Genomic DNA, 22204 nt, shown 5'->3' with positions numbered 1-22204 from the left:
GTTTCAGGAATTGAGTTATAGTTCACCCACCGTTTGTAGACCTCTCCTTGGCATTCCCCGAATATGCGAAAAATTGAATTGCTTAATTTGGTCAAAAGAAACTCGCACATAACTAAACTATTTAAATTCGACATGATGCTCAAAGAGCATGGATTTATAGCTTTGAGGCTACCACCATATCATTGCGATATTAATACTATTGAGTATATTTGGGCAGAAGTGAAAAGTTTCATTCGCCATCGCAACGTAACTGGAGATATTGATATGTCGAAACTTTTTAAGCTTTCAGAACAGGCGATCGAAAGTATTACAGTTCAAAACCGGGGAAAATATTGCTTTCATGTCACCGAAGAATTATGCGAACCTTTGGTGATCAGTTTAAGTGAAAGTGATGGCGATTCGGATACCGATTCAGATGACTCTGAAGATTAAAAGGATTTGATAATGGTATTTTTTTCCGACCTTTTTTTTTTGCATGGGTTTGTTAAAAGAGTCACAACAAATCATAAATAATTAATCGGTTTAGGACATTAAAGTGTCTCAGTTCTCTCAACTGTAAGTTTAGAATATCAAAGTTCATTTGAAAAAGTTTCTGTTTTTCTGTATAATTATTTTTATTTTATAGAAAACTTTCTTAAAAATAAACTTAGTTAAATTTTTGTTTTATGCTATACCTTTTTTAATTTTGTTAATATTCTACGTACATCTGTCCAACTGTTATACAAGCAAAATAGTTAGACTTTAAAAACTACAATGTTCGTAAAAGAAAAGCTAAATTTTCCGACCTGTAAAAATAAACAAACACATCCCAGAAGACAGATTGATTACCCTATTATCGGAATGGATTCTCCTTTTTCTGACATGCGCAGAAGTGTCGAGGGACCGCTAATCGGTGGGTGAACTGTTTGTCTTCTCATTTATGTTTGCGCTTTTAATGGTAGCTATAAATCACGATAAAGTGCAGGTATGATATTTAGATGGATTCGATTAATTCATAGTTTAGTGAAATCGAACAAAATACAGTTACTTACAATGACGCTTCCGTCTTTATTAACAAGGAGCGGCCGAGTTAAAATCGCACAGTTTGCTCCTATCTTAAGTTGCAGGCATTTATGTAATGACATTTCGAATGGGATGCACAATAATGATGAAATAGTAAATAACTGTACTAGTGGAGATAACACATCGAAATCCACAAAAATTCCTTTGACAAAATTACAAACGAAGCTGATGCTTTCTTTTACATGTAAAATATGCAGCACGAAAGTAACAAAATTGATATCCAAACAGTCTTATTACAGAGGCGTGGTTATTGTTACATGCGATGGTTGTCAAAATAGGCATTTAATAGCTGATAACTTGAACTGGTTTCCAGGCTTAGAGGATGTGAGGTAGGTAAAAGTACTATTTCATTCAAAATCTAGCAAAAGTTTCATTTGAGATGTATTCCACTTTGATGGGTTTTATTTATTATCGTTGTTGGTATTTAGTATCGGTAAACCCCTAGGTTAAAGAGACCTAGATTTGAATCCTGTCTGGGACACAGCGTGAGTTAGCTGGCCTCATATGGAGGTAGCAGAGTTTTCTCTCCTAGGAAATCAGATTTTTCATTTCTAAGTGTAAGAAAGGGTGGATAGAGAGAGGTGAAAAAAGATTATGGTAAGAGATTAATGGAATATAAAAGAGCGAGGCAGTATATGAGAGAGCAGAACAGGAAAATGTGAGTGATCAGAGCAGGGATAGAGACTTCTTTATATTATGATCCATTCCACACAAGAGAAAAACAGAACCTAAAGCAAATTAGTAATGTATGAGGATTAAGAGATAGAGAATCTGCTTTATTTTTTTTTAATAACAGTTGGAGACTGTAGTGTAGACCTTCGGGAATAATACTTCATATGGAAGGCTGTTCCAGAGAACAGAGTAAATGACATATTATTATTATTACATGACACCTCCAGAGAGTCCAAAGACTCATCAAGCGAGGGAGGACACCTAATCCACATCTCTCTGTCTCCACCACTCGATCCACTAACTACACCAATGGCATCAATCACCAGCCACCACCACTAGTATTTCCACAGACAATCACAAACATCCATGCCCACGCAGGATTCGAACCCACAGCCTTTTAGCCGGAGAGCGGATATGCCAACCAGGCCGGCTAGTCAGTTGAGGTGGAAAGAAAAGGAGATTTAATGGGCTAGCAGTTGACACTAAATAGATGCTACTTTTCATGTTATTTTAGGCAAATGTAATGGGAGTGATGAATGCTAGTTCTGTAGAACAGAATCTATGAAAGTGCTTATAGACAAAGCAGAAACAGATTGCGAGACATAGCTGAAGTGAGTGGTAAGAGCTCTCTTTAGATAGCATCAAGATTTGATGAGATAGATGTTATTGTATGCATTTTTTTTTTCACCATTTCAGCTATTAATTCATTCATCATTAATGGCTGAAATGGTGAAAAGTAGTGTCTTGAGGAAAAGAATACAGTTTTTTTATTATTTTATTTTATGCTGAAGAAGCTACAAATGTAATGTTTGTGCCAGTCAGAAAAGACTAGCAGTAAATATCAGCTTAAGAAGAGATGCATTGTTGTCTAGTGAGTTGGAGATGAGTGTTATCAAAGGTATGGTGAACATTTTTTTTTTCTCCCTCCAAGAAACAAGACATCTGTGTTTTGGTAGCATCCAAATTGATTAGGTTGTCATTACCCTAATAATGGTAAGAAGATAAGTGTTTAGATCACTAATATAGAAGATCTTGAAACTTAGGTTGTTTGAACACCGCAAGGTTTACCTACTAAGTAGGAGGAATGGAGAGTGTAATCATCAGCAAAGCTACATATAGGATTTGAGGTTAGTGAGAAAAGTTCATTAATATATAAAAGAAAGGGAGTAAGTACAACCCCCCCGCCCATAGGGCACATCTATATTGGTTGAGAAATTTCAAAAGAAGATGTCATTTACCATTGCAAGCACTGAATGATAAGAGAGAAAATTGGCTATTCAGTTAGAAAGTAGACCAACCTTTATGAAGTTTTTTAACTGTAGGTAAGTTATTCAGTCTCGTATGGATGTTTGTCCTTTCAGAAACTTGGATTTTTCATTCCACAACCAGACATACTTTTAGGAGAACACACACTCAATTTACATACAAAAATATATATATATTTAGTAGACATGACTGACTACCTTATCTTAAAATCACAGTTCTGAAAGTAAAGAATACTTGGCAAGTCATGGGCCTTACAAAGGCCAAAGTACCATGGATTATTATTATAAGTCAGACCATAAGATGGCAGTATTCTTCAGTACTATGACTAAATCCACATCTCTTGATTCTTATGCTCTTTGCTAATGCTGCCTGAGATAATAATTTCCCAAGAATTTTTTTTCTAATTACCAGCTGTTGATTTTTCTTTCTATGTTACAATAGCTAAAATCTCTGATAATGATTACCTGCTTTATTTGTTAATTATTCTAAACATCTTGTAGTTGTCACCCTCTGTAGTCTCTAGTTTATAGCAGCATCCCACAAAACATTCAGTGGCTCCATATGTGCCTTATAATCCTCCTCCTCCCATAATATCAGCTATTTCAAGGAAGGGCAGGAGGGCTGCAGAAATTGAAAAGTAACATGTGGGATTATATCACGTTTCTACAGTTTAGCAAGTCTGGTTTTGTCAGCCATGTCATGCCTTAGGAGAGTCGCATGAAAATGCTCTAGACATTCGAACATAGTCAGTACAGACCATAGAATTCTGTGAGACAATAGGAAATGTTTACCTAAAAGTAGTTTCAAATCTAAACATTTAGTCAACTTTCAGTAAGATTACTCATCCCAATTTAAATAGGAATGAACTTTGTTTACCAAAAGTTTGATAAACTGTCATTTTGAAGGAAGTCATTTTGAGTCAAATAGTTTATTAATGTAATTTGTCATTAAACCTGTTATTTCAGCTTTCCCTAATAAATCCCAACAGTGAATTGTTATATCTTGGTACAATTAAAATCAACCAATTACTCATTTACTTTCTGTTGTCATTTGAATTTACCTGTTTCTTTGCACCACAGGTGCAATGCAGTATGCATTATGAAATATTTGCATCTCTTAGTTTTTGGTTAGTCAAGTTTAAAGTTTTACAAATTTAATCAACTTTTTCAATAATACAGTGAAGCTTGACACTACTAGTGTAATGTTTTGGGGGGGTTTGTTTGTCTTCTTGTATCTCGTTCTTAATTTTTATTGTTTCTATATTGTTCCTTTATCTTTATTATTATAATTCTCTTATTCCTACAATATTATCTTTATCCCTATGTCAATTCCTATACCTTTAATCTTGTCTTGTTCCCTTATATACCTCTATTAACTTTAAACTTATACCCTTCTGTTCCTTATATTTTACCTCCAGTATTCTTATTTTTTTTGCCAATGATCTCTAGATATTTATTTGAATTAGTGACTGCGCCTCAGGAGATCCTTTTATGGCAATAAATATTACTACCTTCGGTAAATATCCTTCCTTGCACTTATATACAGTCGTGGCTACCCCCTTACTTTAATTTTGTATTAATTACACAGTCCAACACAATTTTTGCTGACTTATATATGAGACTTGTTTTTTACTAACTTGGGTGCGCTGATTTCAAATATCAAACCCATTTTTCTCTATCACGTCAGGTTTTTCCTCTATGGTGTTTTTTTTTTTTTTTGCTAATTTGTAAGTTTTTGATAGTTTTAAGGAGGCAGTACTATTTAGAGGATCAAAAAAATCGATTTTTTAATATTATTTTCTGAAAGCATGTACTTTTAAAAATCTGTTCCTAAATTTTTATCAAGAAATTCGAAAAATTCCCGAAGATATGGCCTATTATTCAAAGCGGTGCGCAGATCAGAATTGGAGCGCTCACCGCTCGCTTGTTAGTAAATGAATAAATGCGTAAGAACCTGCAATGGCATGCACTGGCGCTTTGAATGCGAGAGAGACCGATAATTAGATACATAACTACTTAAACAATATTCATTAAAAATTACAAGAATATTTATAAAAAAATAACAATTTTACTTACACATGAGTACTTTCCCTGCTACGATAAAAAGTGATCTTCGTATCTTGCTCCAGTAAGTTTTTTCCATTTAATCTTGAAGCTAACAATTCCGATGATTCCTTTGATAGGCCCAAATCTTTTACTAAGTCATTCAATTCCGCTTGAGTAAAACGTTGCGGTCCAGATCTAGAAATTAAATTTTCATTGTCTAAATCAACATCCGGGTCTTGCTCCTCAAGAACATCTGGCATATCCCGATCATGCTCGTTCTCAAGTAAAGGAAGTCCTTTATAAATTGGCACGGCTATTTCATTGGAATGAGCAACTGGCCGAATTGCTGAGTTGAGATTTGGATACACAGTTTTTTCTTATTCTTCTTATTATAACCAGAAGTCTGAACTAAACAAAAATAGCAATCATCTACGTGATTTTTCGGTTCACGCCAAATCATTGGAATGCCAAAAGCTAATTTTTGGCGTTTTCCCTTGCTCCACTGTCGTAAATTTTCTACACATGACTTACACACTTTATTTGGAGCCCATGACTTGTCCTGATCTGCAATTTTTACGTCAAAGTATGCAAAGTACACTTTCTTAACGAAATCAGTGATATTTGTCCTTTGACTGGGAACAGTAAAGCTGCCACAAATGTAGCAGAAGGAATCTAAACTATTGACACAATTTCAAGTAGTAGACATGATGTATTTTCTTCACTGCCGACTAACATGCAATTAACAAGACAAAAAAAACCAGAGTCTTTATTGAAACGTTATAAGCGCCCATCATACTTTCACGATCGATTAACGATTGACTGATTTCAATTGTTCTTTGTCTGCTATGATGCACATTTAGTATTCATTTGTTTTAGGCAGTTGTCATCGCCTACATTTTCATCATCTAAATGTATTAGGTCGGTTATCGGCCTCTCTCGCATTCAAAGCGCCAGTACGTGCCATTGCAGGTTCTTGCGCATTTATTCGTTTACTAACAAGCGAGAGCGGTGAGCGCTCCGATTCTGATCTGCGCACCGCTTTGAATAATAGGCTATATCTTTGGGAATTTTTCGAATTTCTTGATAAAAAGTTAGGAACAGATTTTTAAAAGTACATACTTTCAGAAAATAATATTAAAAAATTTATTTTTTTGATCCTCTAAATAGTACTGCCTCCTTAAAACTATCAAAAACTTACAAATTAGCAAAAAAGAAAATGCCATAGAGGAAAAACCTGACATGATAGAGAAAAATGGGTTTGATATTTGAAATCAGTGCACCCAAATTAGTAAAAAACAAGTGTCAGATCATAATCAGCAGAAAAAAAAATTTTTTGTTGGCCAGTGTTATCTATCTTCCCCGCTCACAAGCTCAGTTTGTTTTTGACAACAGCCCATCAAAAAATTAAATATCAGGTGACACTCTATTAATATATAAACAACAAATTTAATTCACATAAAACAATTTTACACTAGGCTTGCTGTAATAGAATAAATCATCTCAGCTCAGATCTATATAAATCAATTAGTGAAATTCCTGTATTTTAGTCACACACATTATATCACATATCTAACTAGGTTTTCTATTATAACACAAATCATTTATGCTGAGCATTGGTACATATTACTTAACTGTTAACTCTTAATTATCAAGCACATAGACCATATCTTTTATACACAAACGCTCCTTTCTTTTTATGCTGGGAATATTCTATAGGCAAAATTCACCAATTTGGCAAACAGTTACACTCTGACATATTTTGCAAACAAATCTTTAACTGTTAATTATGCCTATTCTGATCAGCCTCTACTTTACAGTCCACTAATAAAAGGTCCCTTAAAAACTCAAAGAAAAATTGGAAAAACAGATACACTCATGTTGGTGGTGACTACCCTCTATTGATCTGGCTTCACACTGGAGCTCTGTTCCTTTTTCTTCTGTGTCAGGTTTTCGCTCCCTGCTTGTGCCGGCGATAGACGTTGACGACCTATGGAGTCAATATCTTCTCGGGACACGGGCGGAGGATCTTCAGTTTACAGAGTAGTTATATGTGCGTAGAAGGCAACAGAGCAATTTCCTTCCCCTTGAAGATTCCTTCTCTTGGACTATAGCTCCCGGCGTAGAGTTGTCATCAGGGGTCTATTCGTTGCCTGGCAGATTGGTTCCTCTCATCCTTCCTTTAAGCCTCTGGCATACTTTCTCCAGACATTGTGTTCCCGATGGCATACTTCTGACGGATAACTGCCGACTGACTAACGATCTCTGGGTCACCGATGAAAACTTCTGGAACCAAATCACACACTCTCCACTCTTCTTTTTTTGATCTTTTCGCCAATGCCTTTTACTAATCCTTGCATGGAGATATGGGACCCCGCACATTTCGGTGAAAACCCTTGATCCCTTTCTCTGACTGACCCTTGCATTGTTTTTCTCCAATACTCCCCAAATCCCATTCATTCTGGCAGCAGACATTTGTTTAAAGCTTTTGTTGGCCCACCTAGCACTGACCTTGAGCGTTTCTATGTAGAATACACATACAAAATTTAATGTCTTTATAAGGAGCTAAAAATACACTGTTTACTAGTGGCAAGGTATTACCTTAATCCTACACCTAGAATATTCCCTTATTTTGTAGAGAGCATATACAGTTCCCATAGGGATTATTTACATTTAACAAACATCTATGTACAGGTTACAGTTCTTACTGGGTTTGACATTGGTAAAATTTCATGTAAAAATGCTTAGTCTTTATGGAACTATGTAAATATTTTTACAAAGGCCCACCCCTTCATGAAAATATTTTAAACCATGAAAACTGATGAAAATTTTTTTTATACTGTGTTTCTGCGTCATGAGTCACATATTCTCTGGATCAGACTATACTCCGGTTTGTCATTTATCTTATGGCAGGGAATGCCATCAGCCCGTCCTGTGGGCTCCTCTTTCTGCGACTGGTGCTGTGACTTACTGTTTTCCTTCCATTCTCCATACTGTTTTATGGTGTTTCGAGATCTCAAGAAGTATCTTGTCTGAAAATGTTGTTTGTTCCCTGAGCCATCATCTGCTAATGCTCTCTCCTGGTGATTTGCACGGTTCAGCTTCCTCAGCCTTGGGAGCCTCCTGCGTCACGAACCGGTAATCGCAGTGCATCTTCTTTGGACATGCACACATCATCTCTCCTCCGATTAAGACAGGGTGCCCTTACCCTTCTCCTCCCCCAATGGCTGAGATCCCCCTTCTTTAACAAGGCGTCAAAAGAGTCACCTAAGCATACAAGCCTGTCATCCCTCTTGTGGTACAACTTCTATCTTTCAGAATGTACAACTGTAATTTTATCCGGCTGCTGTAATGCTCTCTCCGGGGATTTGCACGGTTCAGCTTCCTCACCCTTGGGTGCCTCCTGCGTCACGAACCGGTAATCGCACTGCATCTTCTTTGGACATGCACACATCATCTCTCCTTCGATTAAGACAGGGTGCCCTTACCCTTCTCTTCCCCCGATGGCTGAGATCCCCCTTCTCTAACAAGGCGTCAAGAGTCGCCTAAGCATACAAGCCTGTCATCCCTCTTGTGGTACAACTTCTATCTATCAGAATGTACAGCTGTAATTTTATCCGGGCTCTTCAAGTCTCGGATTCTGAAGTTCACTGGGGGGGATAGCTTTTCCACTATCTCATAGGGGCCTACCGCACTTCTCCTGAACTCCCCCCCCCTTTGAACTGATTTTTGCTCCAACAGAACCCAGTTACCGGGGCTCAATTCTTTATACTTCCTGAGCTTGTTAGCATAGGTTCTGGTTTTGAGTGAGCTATTCCTGCTAGCTTCTTCTATCAATTCGTAAGTTACTTTGTTCCGTTCAACCAAATCATTTAGGTATTCATCTATATCTTCAAACCCGGAGTCAATGTGAGAATGCCTTAAATCACATGGGAAACTAGGTTCAAATCCATAGAGGACTTCCACGGGGCTCTCCCTTGTCACCGAATGAATGGCAGTCCTGCAGGCAAATAGAGCCTGTGGCAGATACGTGTCCCAACTTGTTACCCTAGTGTCAACAAGTTTAGCCAGAGTGTGCTTTAGGGTTTTGAGCCTCTCACACAAATCGTTACCTTGTGGGTGGTATGGGGTGGTGAATATTTTCTTGATTCGTAGCGTTTTGCATAATTGTAGCATCATTTCAGCCGTGAAGTTTGCCCCTTGGTCAGAAAGGAGGGTGTGAGGTGTTCTATATCTCGACACAATAAGTTTCAGGAATTTATTTGCCACTGTCTCTACGGTTTGGTCCTTCAACGTGACCGCTTCTGGGAATCTGGAAAACATGTCTATTGTGACTAAAATATACTTATTTCCATTTTGCGTAGTGGGCAGGGGCCAAATTATGTCTACTGCCACGGCCTGGAAGGGCCAGGTTGGGATGGGAAATGGCTGCATGGGGGCTTTTCCCCTAAAGGTAGCCTTCTTTTGATATATGTGGCATGAAGATACATAAGCTAATACATCTCATCCTCATTCCCCTCCATAGATATCTGGCTGAAATGCATCGCCACATTCGCTCAAAACCCTAATGCCCTGCCAAATCAGTCATGGAATGCATAGAAAATCCATAGGATCATGATTAATGGGACCAGTATTATATCTTTCCATCTTCCATTTATCTCCTGTTCAGTTAGCAGTAACCCATCATCATCCAGGTGCACTGTCTTCAAGAAAGAGAGCTCACTGGGCATGGGCTCTCCCGTCTCAATTCTTTTATGTACAATACCCCACATGGGGTCTCTCCTCTGGGCTGCTATGATAGATGATTTTTCCAAGATTGAAGGTGGGTTTTTTAATTATTATCCTCTAGGCTGTTGATGTGTATTGGGCAGGGATTGTCATTATTAGTGCCTTGTTTATCACTTCCATTATTTAGGTCAAGGGATCTCGACAAGTAATCGGCCACCACATTTTTCTTGCCAGGGATGTATCGAGTGTCTATGTTGTACTCGTGGAGTTCCAAGGTCCACCTAATAATCCTCTGGTTTTTTCCCTTCATGGAGGATAAGAAAGAAAACGGCTGGTGGCCCAACCTTATCACTATTTGTTGTCCCAACAACAGGTATCTTAATTTTCTGAATGCAAACACTATTGCCAAGGCTTCCTTTTCTATGACAGAATAGTTTAGTTTGGAGGACGAAAGTTTCCTACTGATAAATGCTATGGGTCGGAAATCGTTCCCATGCTTCTGTTCCAACACCGCGGCAACGGTGTGGTGTGAGGCATCAGCCGAGAGAAAAAATTTCTCCCCAAATCTTGGGTAAGGACAGAGGTTCTTGTTAATGCTGGATTTAATGAGTCATAGGCATTTTGCTGTTCATTCGTCCATTTAAACTTTCTTCCTTTCTTAGCTAACAGTTGGCTCCATGAGCAAGGAGCAACTTGGGATGAACTTCCTGTAGAAGTTAACCATCCCTGTGTACCTCTGCACTTGTCTTACAGTTCTTGGGATTTCTGCCTCCAAAATGGCACATACATTGCTATTTGTAGGGATTATGCCATTCTCTCTTACTTGGTGGCCCAAGTAATTCACTTCTCGCAACAAAAATTGGCACTTGGAATACTTCAGTGATGATTTGGCCAGATGCAGTCTCTTCAACACTGATGATATTATTGACTTATGTGTTTGTAAGTCCTGTGAATAAATTAACACGTCATCCTGAAAACAGATGCCCCCCCCCCCTTGCCCAGGATACCTGCTAGGACAGAATTCATGAGAGACTGGAAGGACATGGCAGAGTTTTTCGCGCCTTAAGGAAGCCTACACAGTTGGTATTTCTGCCATTTCGTTGTGAATGCAAAATACTTCCTATCCTCTTTCCTTAACAGAATTTGATAGTATCCTGAATTTAAATCGAGCTTCGAGAAGTATTTCGCATTTTCAAGTCCCAATAATAGTTCTTCTATTTTACACAAGGGGAAATCGATCGGCTTAGTGACTTTGTTGACCTCCCTCAGGTCTAAAACAAACCTGAGACTGCCATCAGATTTCTGCACTAATATATATATGCTATTCCATTGGGAGTTCAACTTCTCTATTATCCTGGCTTCCTCATACTCTTGCAGCATTGTTTGTAGTTTCTCCATTTGCTTGACCGGTGTTTGGTATTGTTTTACGTGAACAGGTTTCGTCGTCGTGATATGAATGGTGTGCTCCACTAAATTTGTACAGGATAGTGAGGTGATTTCTTCCGTGAAAACCGCATCATATTGTTGGAACACAGGAGAAAATCTTCAATCCTTACGTTCAATCTCGCAGGTTGTATGGCAAGTGGCATCCCTTATTAGTTCCCCTTTCCAATTGGGACCTCCCTCCGTTTGTCTTGTTGATTTTATTTCCAGTGCTGCATTCGACCCCAAAATTTTTTTTCTTTTGTTGTTCCTTGAGACCGGAATTTTTTCTGAGTTCTACACCACATAGAGACACAGTATTTGTGGCATAATTGCATATGAATTGGTATCTTTTCAGGAAGTCAGTTCCTAAAATTACGTAGTCGGTTATGCTGGTGGTGACTGGGAGAACAATCAGGTCGTGACATAAATTTAGTTGGGCTAAAGGTAGAGTGATGACCACACTTAATTTTGTCATAGTGTGGAGCTCTGTTTTCGCCACTCCTGTCAGTTTGATTGGGTGGGCGAGCTCCAAGACTTGGTTTGGAATTAGGTTCCTAAGCTTATTAAATAAAGGCCACGAGATGACAGATACATGGGCTCCTGTGTCTAAAAGGATCTCACAAGGCACATTCTCTATAAGACCAGTTATGGTCGTCAGTGATTCTTCCTGCCTCCTGTTCATCCTCCCCCCACACACACTCAGCATTCTATATTACTTGAATTCATTCGTACATGCCCTTCTTGTCTTACTTCTGATACTTGACTTAACAGTCTTACATTTAGTCGTTAATTTAGTCCCAACTCCCCCTTTTGCTATGCCCCATTGTGTCTTTTTATTATTCTCTTTCATTTTCCTTTCTATCTGCTGCATTTTCTCCTTGATTTCCTCCCCATCTGTTTTCAGTTCCCTCACTATCAGGGATTTTACCTGTTCTAAATTGAGTATTTCATGTGAGTCCTGTGTTGGATTGTGTGTTGTGAGGTGTGATATTACATGGTCCTTCCTTTCTGCCATTTCCGATTGAGTAATTTTGTTAATGGGGATCTTGTCTGAATTTTCGATTCTCTCTAGTGTGAAATTAGGGGATTGATTAATGTCTCTTAGCACATCCTCTCTTTCCTTTACAACTGATAGCATTCCCTTAAATTGTTAATTTTCTTTTTATACGCAGTCTTTCTGAGTTCTTCTCTCACTCTTATTCTAAACTGCATAAACACTACCCAATCTAAATGGCTCTTTTCCTCATCTGGCACATTCAAGCTGCTTGCTAAAGTGAGCAGCCTATTGTAATAGTCTGTGATAGGCTCTTTATTTTCCTGCTTGCACTTTTCCAGGCTCCACAGGTTCGGACCCACGCTTCTAGTCTTGGAAAACTGGGATATCAAGGTATTTTTGAACTGATTGTACTCAAAAGGGTGCTAGTGAACCAAATGCTGTGGACGCGATTTGAAGAGCTCCTGATTCAGATAAGTTTTACTATGAATAATTAAGTATACATGCGTAATTGTTTGAGTAAGAGCGGCTGTAAACGTTGTACGCTACCGGTATTATTAGTGTGGGGGATTTTTCTTGCCTAAACTAAATTACGAAATCATTATTATTAGACCTAGTAACCTGCAGAGAGGAAAAAAATTGCGGCGGCATTGTCATTCCATGATTTTAATTTAGATTTCAGTTGTTTCGTTAAGTGTGAGGTCTGTTATATGCATTCCTTCGATTACATAAATGATTAGTGGATGTTTAGTGCGGATGGAAGAAGGGTGTGTGCAAAGTGTGACCTGAACGAGGAACTGATGAATGCAAATATGAAATTGATGACAGAAAGTGTTAGTACCGATTGTGTCACGAGTGCACGTTTGAAAGAGAAGGATGGTGAGAAAGAGAGGCGAAAAAATGTTAAAAAATCAGGGAAAAAAAAAGAGCGATTTGAAAACCGTAACGGATGTTAAAAGGGACGAAAGTGAGGTGGAAAGAAACAAAATTGAGAGAACGAATGAAAGTAGAAATGGCGTGATGCAGAAATTGCAAGTGAAAAAAATTGAAAGAATAAATGATTGCGAAAAAAGAATGAATGATGGTGAAAGTTGGACGCATGTCGTACCGAAAGTACCGAAACAAAGAAAGATGAATGATAGCGAAAGTTGGACGCATGTTAGTCCGAAAGTACGGAAACAAAGAAAGATAAATGAGAGTGAAAGTGAGAGGAATGATAGTGAAAGTTGGACGTATGTTGGACCAAAAGTACGGAAACAAAGAAGGATGAATGAGAGGGAAAGTGAAAAGAGGGGGTCGAGAGTTAGAAAGATTTAATGATAGAGAGAATGTGTCACGAGATTCAGAAGGTGAATTGGATTGGATGAGGCAAGAAATGAAATGGATGCGGAATGAAATTAAGAGAATTCAGGTCAAAACTATTAAAATAAATCATGATGGCATGAAAGAGTTAACGAAAGATGAGCGAGTGGCGTTGTATGGCGACTCCATTATTAAAGGTGTGCTAGAGGATAAAATGCACAAGGTATGTTTTCCAGGCAGTAAAATGAATAGACTGATTGAGGCATTGGATATGAGGCGGGAGCGAGCAAAAGAGTTAATTGTATTAATTGGTACAAATGATTTGAGATAGAACAAAGAGCATGTCAAAATGAATGTCAGGAGACTCCTTGGAAATATAAAAGAGAATAGTGTGACAGGAAGGGTAGTCAGTGTGTTGCCTAGGTATGATTGTGGTGAAATGAGGCGGAGAGCAAGGATTATGAATGTCTGGCTGAAATGTGTGAGGAGATGGGAGTACAGTTTGTTAATGTGTGGAATGAGTTTGAGGGATGAAGTGAGCTGTATGGGAGCGATGGACTGCATTTGAGTGGTTATGGTGTGAGTCGCTTGGAGAGACTGCTGCTGGAAGGTAGAGAAGTGAACAGAGAATGAATCAGATCGAGAGGGGGAGTGATGTGGAAGAATAGGAGAGTAAGACAGGAGAGATTGAAAGAAGTGGAAATGAATGGGGAAGTGAGTGGTATGAGTAGAGAAAATGAGAGAATGGGTGTGCAAGAGGAGCAGGGAAACGGGGAGGCTCAGAGTGGATAGGGGGTATACAGCGTGAGAAAGGTGGATGCTCCAAGAGGAGGTGAGAGCATGTGTAGGCTGGAAAGAAATGGGATGACCAGGGATCAAGAGGAAACAGATGGAATTGCAAAGGGTTCTAAAATGAAGCAGAAAAGGAAATGGCCCCAGTCCAGCATGGAGAGATCACATCGAATGAGTGGTATCACTGGAACTAGCTGTAGATCCAGAAATGAGCTGTTGTGTTTATATACCAATGCTAGAAGTATAAGAAACAAGGCGGACGAAATGGTTGCACTAATTGCGTCTGTGCACCCAAAGATTGTTAGAATAAGTGAGACATGGTTAGATGAGGACGACATCCTGACAGGAATAGAGATGGAAAGATATGATGTGTTTCGTGAGGATAGAAGGGGTAAAAAGGGAGGGGGAGTGCTATTGATGATAGAGAAAGAGTTATGTCCATACAAGGTAGAGATGCAAGAGGGAAATAGGGCCAGTGGTTTTGAGGCAGTATGGTGTGAGATAGAGGTGAATAGAATCAAATACTTGGTGGGATGTTGTTATAGACCTGGTAATGTGGATGATGGTGATAGTGAAATGTATAGTCAAATAAGCCAAGCAAATAAGAAAAGGGTGATCATTATGGATGATTTTAATTATGGCAATATAGACTGGAATGAAGAAATAGCAACTGGAAGTAAAGAAAATGAGTATCTTGAGTTTTTGAGGGATAACTACTTCAGACAGTATGTGACAGAGGGCACACGAAGATTAAGGGTCTTGGATTTGGTCATCTCATCGGAGGATGTAATTATAAATGAGGTGTCAAATCATCCACCAATTGGTGAAAGTGACCATGAGGTGATTACCTGGGTGATTGCCAGCAGTGCAAGGACCCCTGTGAAAAAAGGGTATATGTGGAACTACAAGGGAGTGATTATGAAGAGCTCAGGAGACAGCTTGCAGGTGTAGCATGGAATGAGGAGTTAGCTGGAAAAGAGATCAATGCAGCTTGGGGGATTTTCAAAAACTATTTAGTAGATGCAATGTCTAAATGTATACCACGGGTGAGAAGGTTAAATAAGGTAGGTGTGAGATGGATGAATAAAGAGATTAAGCATGCGATACAGAGAAAAAGGGCATTGTGGAGGCAGCATAAGAGAAGTGGAAGTAACCAATTTCATGAGGTCTACAAAGACCAGGCAAGGAGGGTGACTTGGTTGGTGAGAGTAGCTAAAGAGAGGTATGAACAGCAGTTAGCTAATGAAGCCAAAAAGAATCCTAGGGAGTTCTTTCAATATGTAGCCAGCAAAAGAAAGAATGATTATGGAAGGATGACATTGATTGGAGGAAATGGTATAAAGACAGCTGTTGCAGAATGTGTGGCAGAGATACTTAATGAGCAGTTCATAAAGATCTTTCAATCTTGTGAATGTGACATCATGGAGAGATTGAGAGCAGTTGATGATGGGGAGGAGAGACTGACTGTAAGTGAGCAAGAGGTGTTTGGGGAGTTGAGTAAACTAGATATAAATAAGGCTGTGGGACTTGATAATATATCACCGCGTATTCTGAAGGAACGTGCCAGAGAGTTGACACCTGCCTTGATATATTTTTTTAATACGAGTCTTGCACTTGGTCAAGTTCCTAAAGAGTGGAAGGAGGGCAAAGATTGTGCCACTTCATAAAGGAGGTGATCGAACTCAAGCATCAAACTATAGGCCTATCTCTGTGTCAGGTGTTGTGGTTAAGTTGTTGGAGAAGCTTGTGAGAACTAGGATCCAGAGTTGGTTTGACAAGAATGGTATAATCTTTGATGGACAGCATGGATTTGCTAAAGGGAGGTCATGTTTTAGTAATCCACTTACTTACTTACAATAAAGTGACTGCTTCCTTGGACAGAGGAGAAGGATACACAGTAATATACTTGGATTTCGCAAAAGCTTTTGATAGAGTACCTCATGATAAGTTGACAGTCAAACTAGAGCAGATGGGGTTGGATATTAGATTAGTGCAGTGGATTGGAGACTGGCTATCTGATAGGTATCAACAAGTTGTGTATGGGGGGTGCGATATCCAGGAAAAGGAAAGTCACTAGGGGAGTGCCTCAGGGGTCTGTTTTAGGACCATTACTGTTTAACTTGTATATTAATGATATTGGCGAAGATTTGGATGGAGATATTCAGTTGTTTGCAGATGATTCAAAGTTGGGATGAACCATAAAGAGTAGTGAAGATGTTGTGGCCTTGCAAGAAGACTTGAATAAATTGAGTGATTGGGCAAGCAAATGGGGATGCGAGTTCAATGTTGCAAAATGTAAGGTTTTAAAATTTGGAAAACAAAGATGGGATGCAGAATTTATGCTTGGTGAGAATATATTGTTGGAAGTAGAGGAAATAAGAGATCTGGGGGTGATAGTGGATAAGGATCTAAAATTTAGGGAACACATCACCAAAATTGTGAAGACAACACAAAGACTTCTGAGAATGATGTGGAGGACACTGACGTGTAGAAGTAGGGAGATTCTTGTTCCATTGTATAAGGCTTTGATTAGGCCACACATGGACTATTGTGCCCAGATTTGGTAACCGGATTTTCAGAAGGATGAAGAGATGTTGGAAAGGGTCCAAAGGCGACTGACTAAGGTAGTTTCTGACCTCTGGAATGTTGAGTATGAGGAAAGATTGAGAAGATGTAATTTGCAGAGTCTAGTGGAGAGAAGGAAGAGGGGAGATATGATAGAGACCTACAAGTTGGTAAGGGGTTGTTATAAGATGGTGGAAAAGTTCTACAGAGAATAGTGGGAGATCAGGGGAGAACCAGAGGTCATCCCTGGAAACTGTATAAAGAGGATGTGAGTAGGGGAGTGAGAGGCAGGTTTTTTTCGTGCAGAGTTGTGAATGATTGGAATGCCTTGCCTGAGAGTGTGGTGTCTGCAAGGAGTTTGAGTGTGTTTAAGACACGGTATGATGAGATGTGTGTGTGATAAAAGGACCTCCCAGATGAGTCTTTGACTCCATGAGGTCTTGTTTAATAATAATAATAAAAATAAAGTGTCTCTCAGTATAGGAGAGGAGTACAAAAAGTTCTTTGCCATGCCAATCAGTTTGTTCCTTAGTATGACTAGAAGTTGAAAATCCGATCAGCTTCCAATGTTCCTTAGTTCTTCTACAAACTTAAAGAAAGATAAGACATTGTCGTTGTCCTCTCCAGAGAATTGAGGGATTAAAAGGTGAGGATTCACCATTCTGAAGAATTCTCTATCCCCCATTCTTTCAGTACTGGTAACTCCTGAATCAGTATTATTCACATTCATGGTTAAAAGGATTTTCTTTTACACTTTATAAATACTCTCTATAATTATAATTATACACTTTCTTGTTTAATTGCCTGATTTTAATTTTTTGAAACTGTTCCAATCCACTTGTATCTAATTTAATTACTGTGGTGGATGTTATCCTGCCGATGGCTGCACCATTGTAATATTTGGGGGGGGGGTTCTTTGTCTTCTTGTGTCTCATTCTTAATTTTTATTGTTTCTGTATTGTTCCTTCCCTTATCTTTTTTATTATAATTCTCTTATTCCTATAATATTATCTTTATCCTTATGTCAATTCCCATATCTTGAATCTTGTCTTGTTCCCTTATGTACTTCTGTTAACTTTAAACTTATTCCCTTCTGTTCCTTATATTTTACCTCCAGTATTCTTATTTTTTTTTTTTTTTTGCCAATGATCTGTAGATATTTATTTGAATTATTGATTGCACCTCAGGTGATCCTTTTATGGCAATAAATATTACTACCTTCGGTAAATATCCTTCCTTGCACTTATATACAGTCGTGGCTACCCATTTACTTTAATTTTGTATTAATTATCTATCTTCCCGCTCACAAGCTCGGTTGTTTTTGAGAACAGTGCATCAAAGAATTAAATATCAGGCTGAATATGGTCACTCGATTAATATTTAAACAACAAATTTAATTCACATAAAACAATTTTACACTAGGCTTGCTGTAATAGAATAAATCATCTCAGCTCAGATCTATATAAATCAAGTAGTGAAATTCCTGTATTTTAGTCACACATATTATATCACATATCTAACTAGGTTTCCTATTATAACACAAATCATTTACACTGAGCATTGGTACATATTACTTAATGTTAACTCTTAATTATCAAGCACATAGACCATATCTTTTATACACAAACTTTTTTTATGCTGGTAATATTCCATAGGCAAACTTCACCAATTTGGCGAACAGTTACACTCTGACATATTTCACATACAAATTCCTGACAATTATTTAACTTCTAATCTTTAACTGTTAATTATGCCTATTCTGATCAGCCTCTACTTTACGGCCCACTAATAAAAGGTTCCCTTAAAAACTCGAAGAAAAATTGGAAAAACAGATACACTCACTTTGGTGGTGACTACCCTCTATTGATCTGGCTACACACTGGTGCTCTGTTCCTTTTTCCTCTGTGTCAGGTTTTCGCTCCCTGCTTGTGCAGGCGATAGACGTTGACGACCTGAGGAGTCAGTATCTTCTCGGGACACGGGCAGAGGATCTTCGTTTTACAGAGTAGTTGTATGTGCGTAGAAGGCAACGGAGCAATTTCCTTCTCCTTGAAGATTCCTTCTCTTGGACTATAGCTCCCGGCGTAGAGTTGTCATCAGGGGTCTATTCATTGCCTGGAAGATCGGCTCTTCTCATCTTTCCTTTAAGCCTCTGGCATACTTTCTCCAGACATCGCGTTCCCGATGGCATACATCTGACGGATGACTGCCGACTGACCAACGACCTCTGGGTCACCGATGAAAACTTCTGGAACCAAATCACACACTCTCCACTCTTCTTTTTTTTGATCTTTTCGCCAACGCCTTTTACTAATTCTTGCACAGAGATATGGGACCCCGAAATGTTCGGGGTCCCATATCTCTGTGCAAGAATTGGATCAGTGGTGGAAACCCTTGATCCCTTTCTCTGACTGACCCTTCCATTGTTTTTCTCCAACACTCCCCAAATCCTATTCGTTCTGGCAGCGGACATTTGTTTGAAGTCTTTGTCGGTCCACCTAGCACTGACCTTGAGCGTTTCCATGTAGAATACACACACAAAACTTAATGTCTTTTTGAGGAGCTAAAAATACACTGTTTACTAGTGGCAAGGTATTACCTTAATCTTACACCTAGAATATTCCCTTATTTTGTAGAGAGCATATACAGTTCCCATTGGGATTATTTACATTTAACAAACATCTATGTACAGGGTACAGTTCTTACTGGGTTTGACCTTGGTAATATTTCATGTAAAAATGCTTGGTCTTTATGGAACTACATAAATATTTTTAGACTAGCACATCTTAAATAAGTGACCGTAATATCTTTAATGTCATTTTATATATATATATATATATATACATATACTAGGGGGGGGCTCTGTCCCCACTGACACCTACCTATCAAACGTATACAAAGAAGTCCTGCATGTGTAAGGAACTAGAGAAGAATTAGGATCTGAAAGTTGTCCAACTGTATCATGTAGACTGCAGACAAGAGTATGCAAAAGAACATGCAGGTAGATTATTATGTTTATACATGAATGCTAGGAGTATCAGAAACAAAGGGAGAGAGTTTGTTGCCTTAGTCAATATGTTGGGACCTCAGATTGTAGGCAGAGACCTGGCTATCAGAATTAGACATATTTACTGGTACTGACTGTAAAGGTAACAGTATTTTTAGGAAGGATAGACAGGTCAGGAATAGGAGGGGCGTGCTGCTAATGAGGTGAAGAAATGCATCACCAAATATCATGTAAAGCATCACCAATGGGTGCAAAAAAGAGTATTCATAATGGGAGACATCATCAAATTACTGACATGTACCCTCAAGGAGTGTACGAGATATGATAGTACTAAATGAAAAACTTACATCATCACTAACTTCCTAATTACAATTTTCCTCCAAATCAATCTGTTACCTGTCAAGTCTCCAACATTATGAGATCTTATATTTCTGTCTTGTAAGGCACTTTTTACTCTATTAATCCACCAATTTGTCTTCCTCTGGGTCTTTTTCCTGCCAACTTGGTAGTGAACACTTGTTTTGCTAATCTTTCCTCTCCCATTCTGTTTAAGTGACCATACCACCTGGGATTAGCTCCCCTAATACATTGCTGGATGGTAACATTGTTAAGTTCTTTCATAATATCCTCAGTTTTAATATGATACTGCCATTGAAGCCATCTAATCTTTCTCAGGACTCTCATATCTGCGGTATCTAGTTTTTGGTCAAATGTTTTATTTGTATCTCAGATCCATAAGTTAAAATTGGTTGGAACACTGCCTTGTATACGGTAAATTTAGCATTTTGAATAATTTCTCTCTTATTCCATATAAATTTATTCATTTGACTTCCTACCATACCAACTTTGTTGATTCTGTTGTCTATTTCCATATTTAATTTACCATCTTCAATAAAAATCATGCCTAAAGTAGTTGAAATGTTTTTCTTGTTCTATAGGTTCTCCATTCACAATGTAGTTGATGTTTTCAATGATTCTGCCTATTTTCATTGTCTTTATCTTGTTAATGCTAACCTTCATACCATATACATTACTGAGAGGAGACCTCCACATAGCCGTTAAAGGAATGCGGAGAACCGACCAGGGCTTCTGACCTAATGTCCAACTTCACCTTCTCGTGGTGCACCCTGTTGGGTATCTACTTTGATACTGAACAAACAAGGATGGGCTGGCAATTTGGGATTTAGCCGACCAAATTGTATTCTTATTGGTTAAACCAAAATAAAAAAAAATGATGGTACAACATGACAAAATTTCATGCCGGCTGGGGCGTCGCCCTGTTAAACAAGGCCCCCGTTGTTTTCGCCAGGGAACCAGGGCGAACAGCGAAAAGTCAGCTACTGGAACAAATATGAAAACAAACCCCAACTCAACATCACCAGAGTTAAAGATCGGTACTATCAACATTAGAAGCCTGAATGGCAAAGAAATGGAGCTAGCTGAGGAATTAGATAAGTACCAGATCGACATAATAGGGGTGACTGAAACAAAAAAGACCAAAACTGGTGAGATCTTTCTGAGCAATAAATACAAAATGTTATATTCAGGCAATAACAATGAAGGAAAAGAAGGAGTAGCCATAGTATTCAACACAAAATACGAGGCTAATCTTCTTGAATGGCAGTCAGTCTCAAGTAGAGTAATGTGGGCAAATATGAGAATGGGGAAATGGACAATGAGACTTATTTGTGCCTATGGTCCCACAGAAGGTTCTACTAAGGTAGAAGTGGAGGAATTTTTTGACGCTTTAGAAAAAGCAACTGACACAATGAAAAAGGAAAAGTTGGTCCTTGTTGGGGATCTAAATAGCAGAGTAGGAAATGATTGTGAGACATACAAAAATATTTTGGGAAAATTTGGAGAAAAGAGCAAAGCTAATAATAATGGCAAATATCTGTTGGATTTCTGCTCAGGACATGGACTGGTTATTACTAACACCATGTTCCAACATAAAAATGTGCACAAATTCACATCGAGAGAAGAGGCTAGGAATAAGAAAAGTCTCATTGACTATGTTATTGTTGATAGTGATGTTTTCTCCCTGGTGCAGGACACCAGAGTGTACAGAGGATTTGAAATTGGAAGCGATCACTATTTAGTCTTGAGCAGGATAAAATTGAATTTCATATTGAAAAGAATAACATGCAAGAAAGTTTTAAAGCGAATAAAAGTTGAGCAGCTCTCAGATGTGAACTGTAGACTAAAATACAGAAAGATTATTGAAAATAAAATGAAAGAGTTTGAGAACAGGATTCAAACCTTGGAGATTCAGTGGCAAACTCTGAAGAAAACATTGATTGATTCTGCCAGAGAGGCACGTGGTGAGGTTGTGTGCAAGGATAAAAAAAT

General features: G+C 38.4%; 1 protein-coding gene across 1 annotated transcript in view; it reads left to right on the top strand.

Annotated features, from left to right (window-relative positions):
* Positions 1-884: 884 nt before the first annotated feature.
* The window catches only part of LOC150100842 (uncharacterized), a 45283-nt gene continuing 23963 nt past the window's right edge, over positions 885-22204 (top strand). The window contains exon 1 of the mRNA XM_090401611.1: positions 885-1391. Within this exon, the coding sequence (XP_090257737.1) occupies positions 967-1391 (425 nt within the window). The 5' untranslated portion in view covers positions 885-966. The remainder of the gene's footprint in view (positions 1392-22204) is intronic.

The sequence above is a fragment of the Typopeltis vanoorti genome, chromosome 12 (genome assembly GCF_054136105.1).
Source record: "Typopeltis vanoorti isolate ZY-2024b chromosome 12, IOZ_Tvanoo_1.0, whole genome shotgun sequence".
Classification (NCBI taxonomy): Eukaryota; Metazoa; Arthropoda; class Arachnida; order Uropygi; family Thelyphonidae; genus Typopeltis; species Typopeltis vanoorti.
Note: the sequence above shows the minus strand (reverse complement) of the source record. Positions and strands in the feature narration are given on the sequence as shown.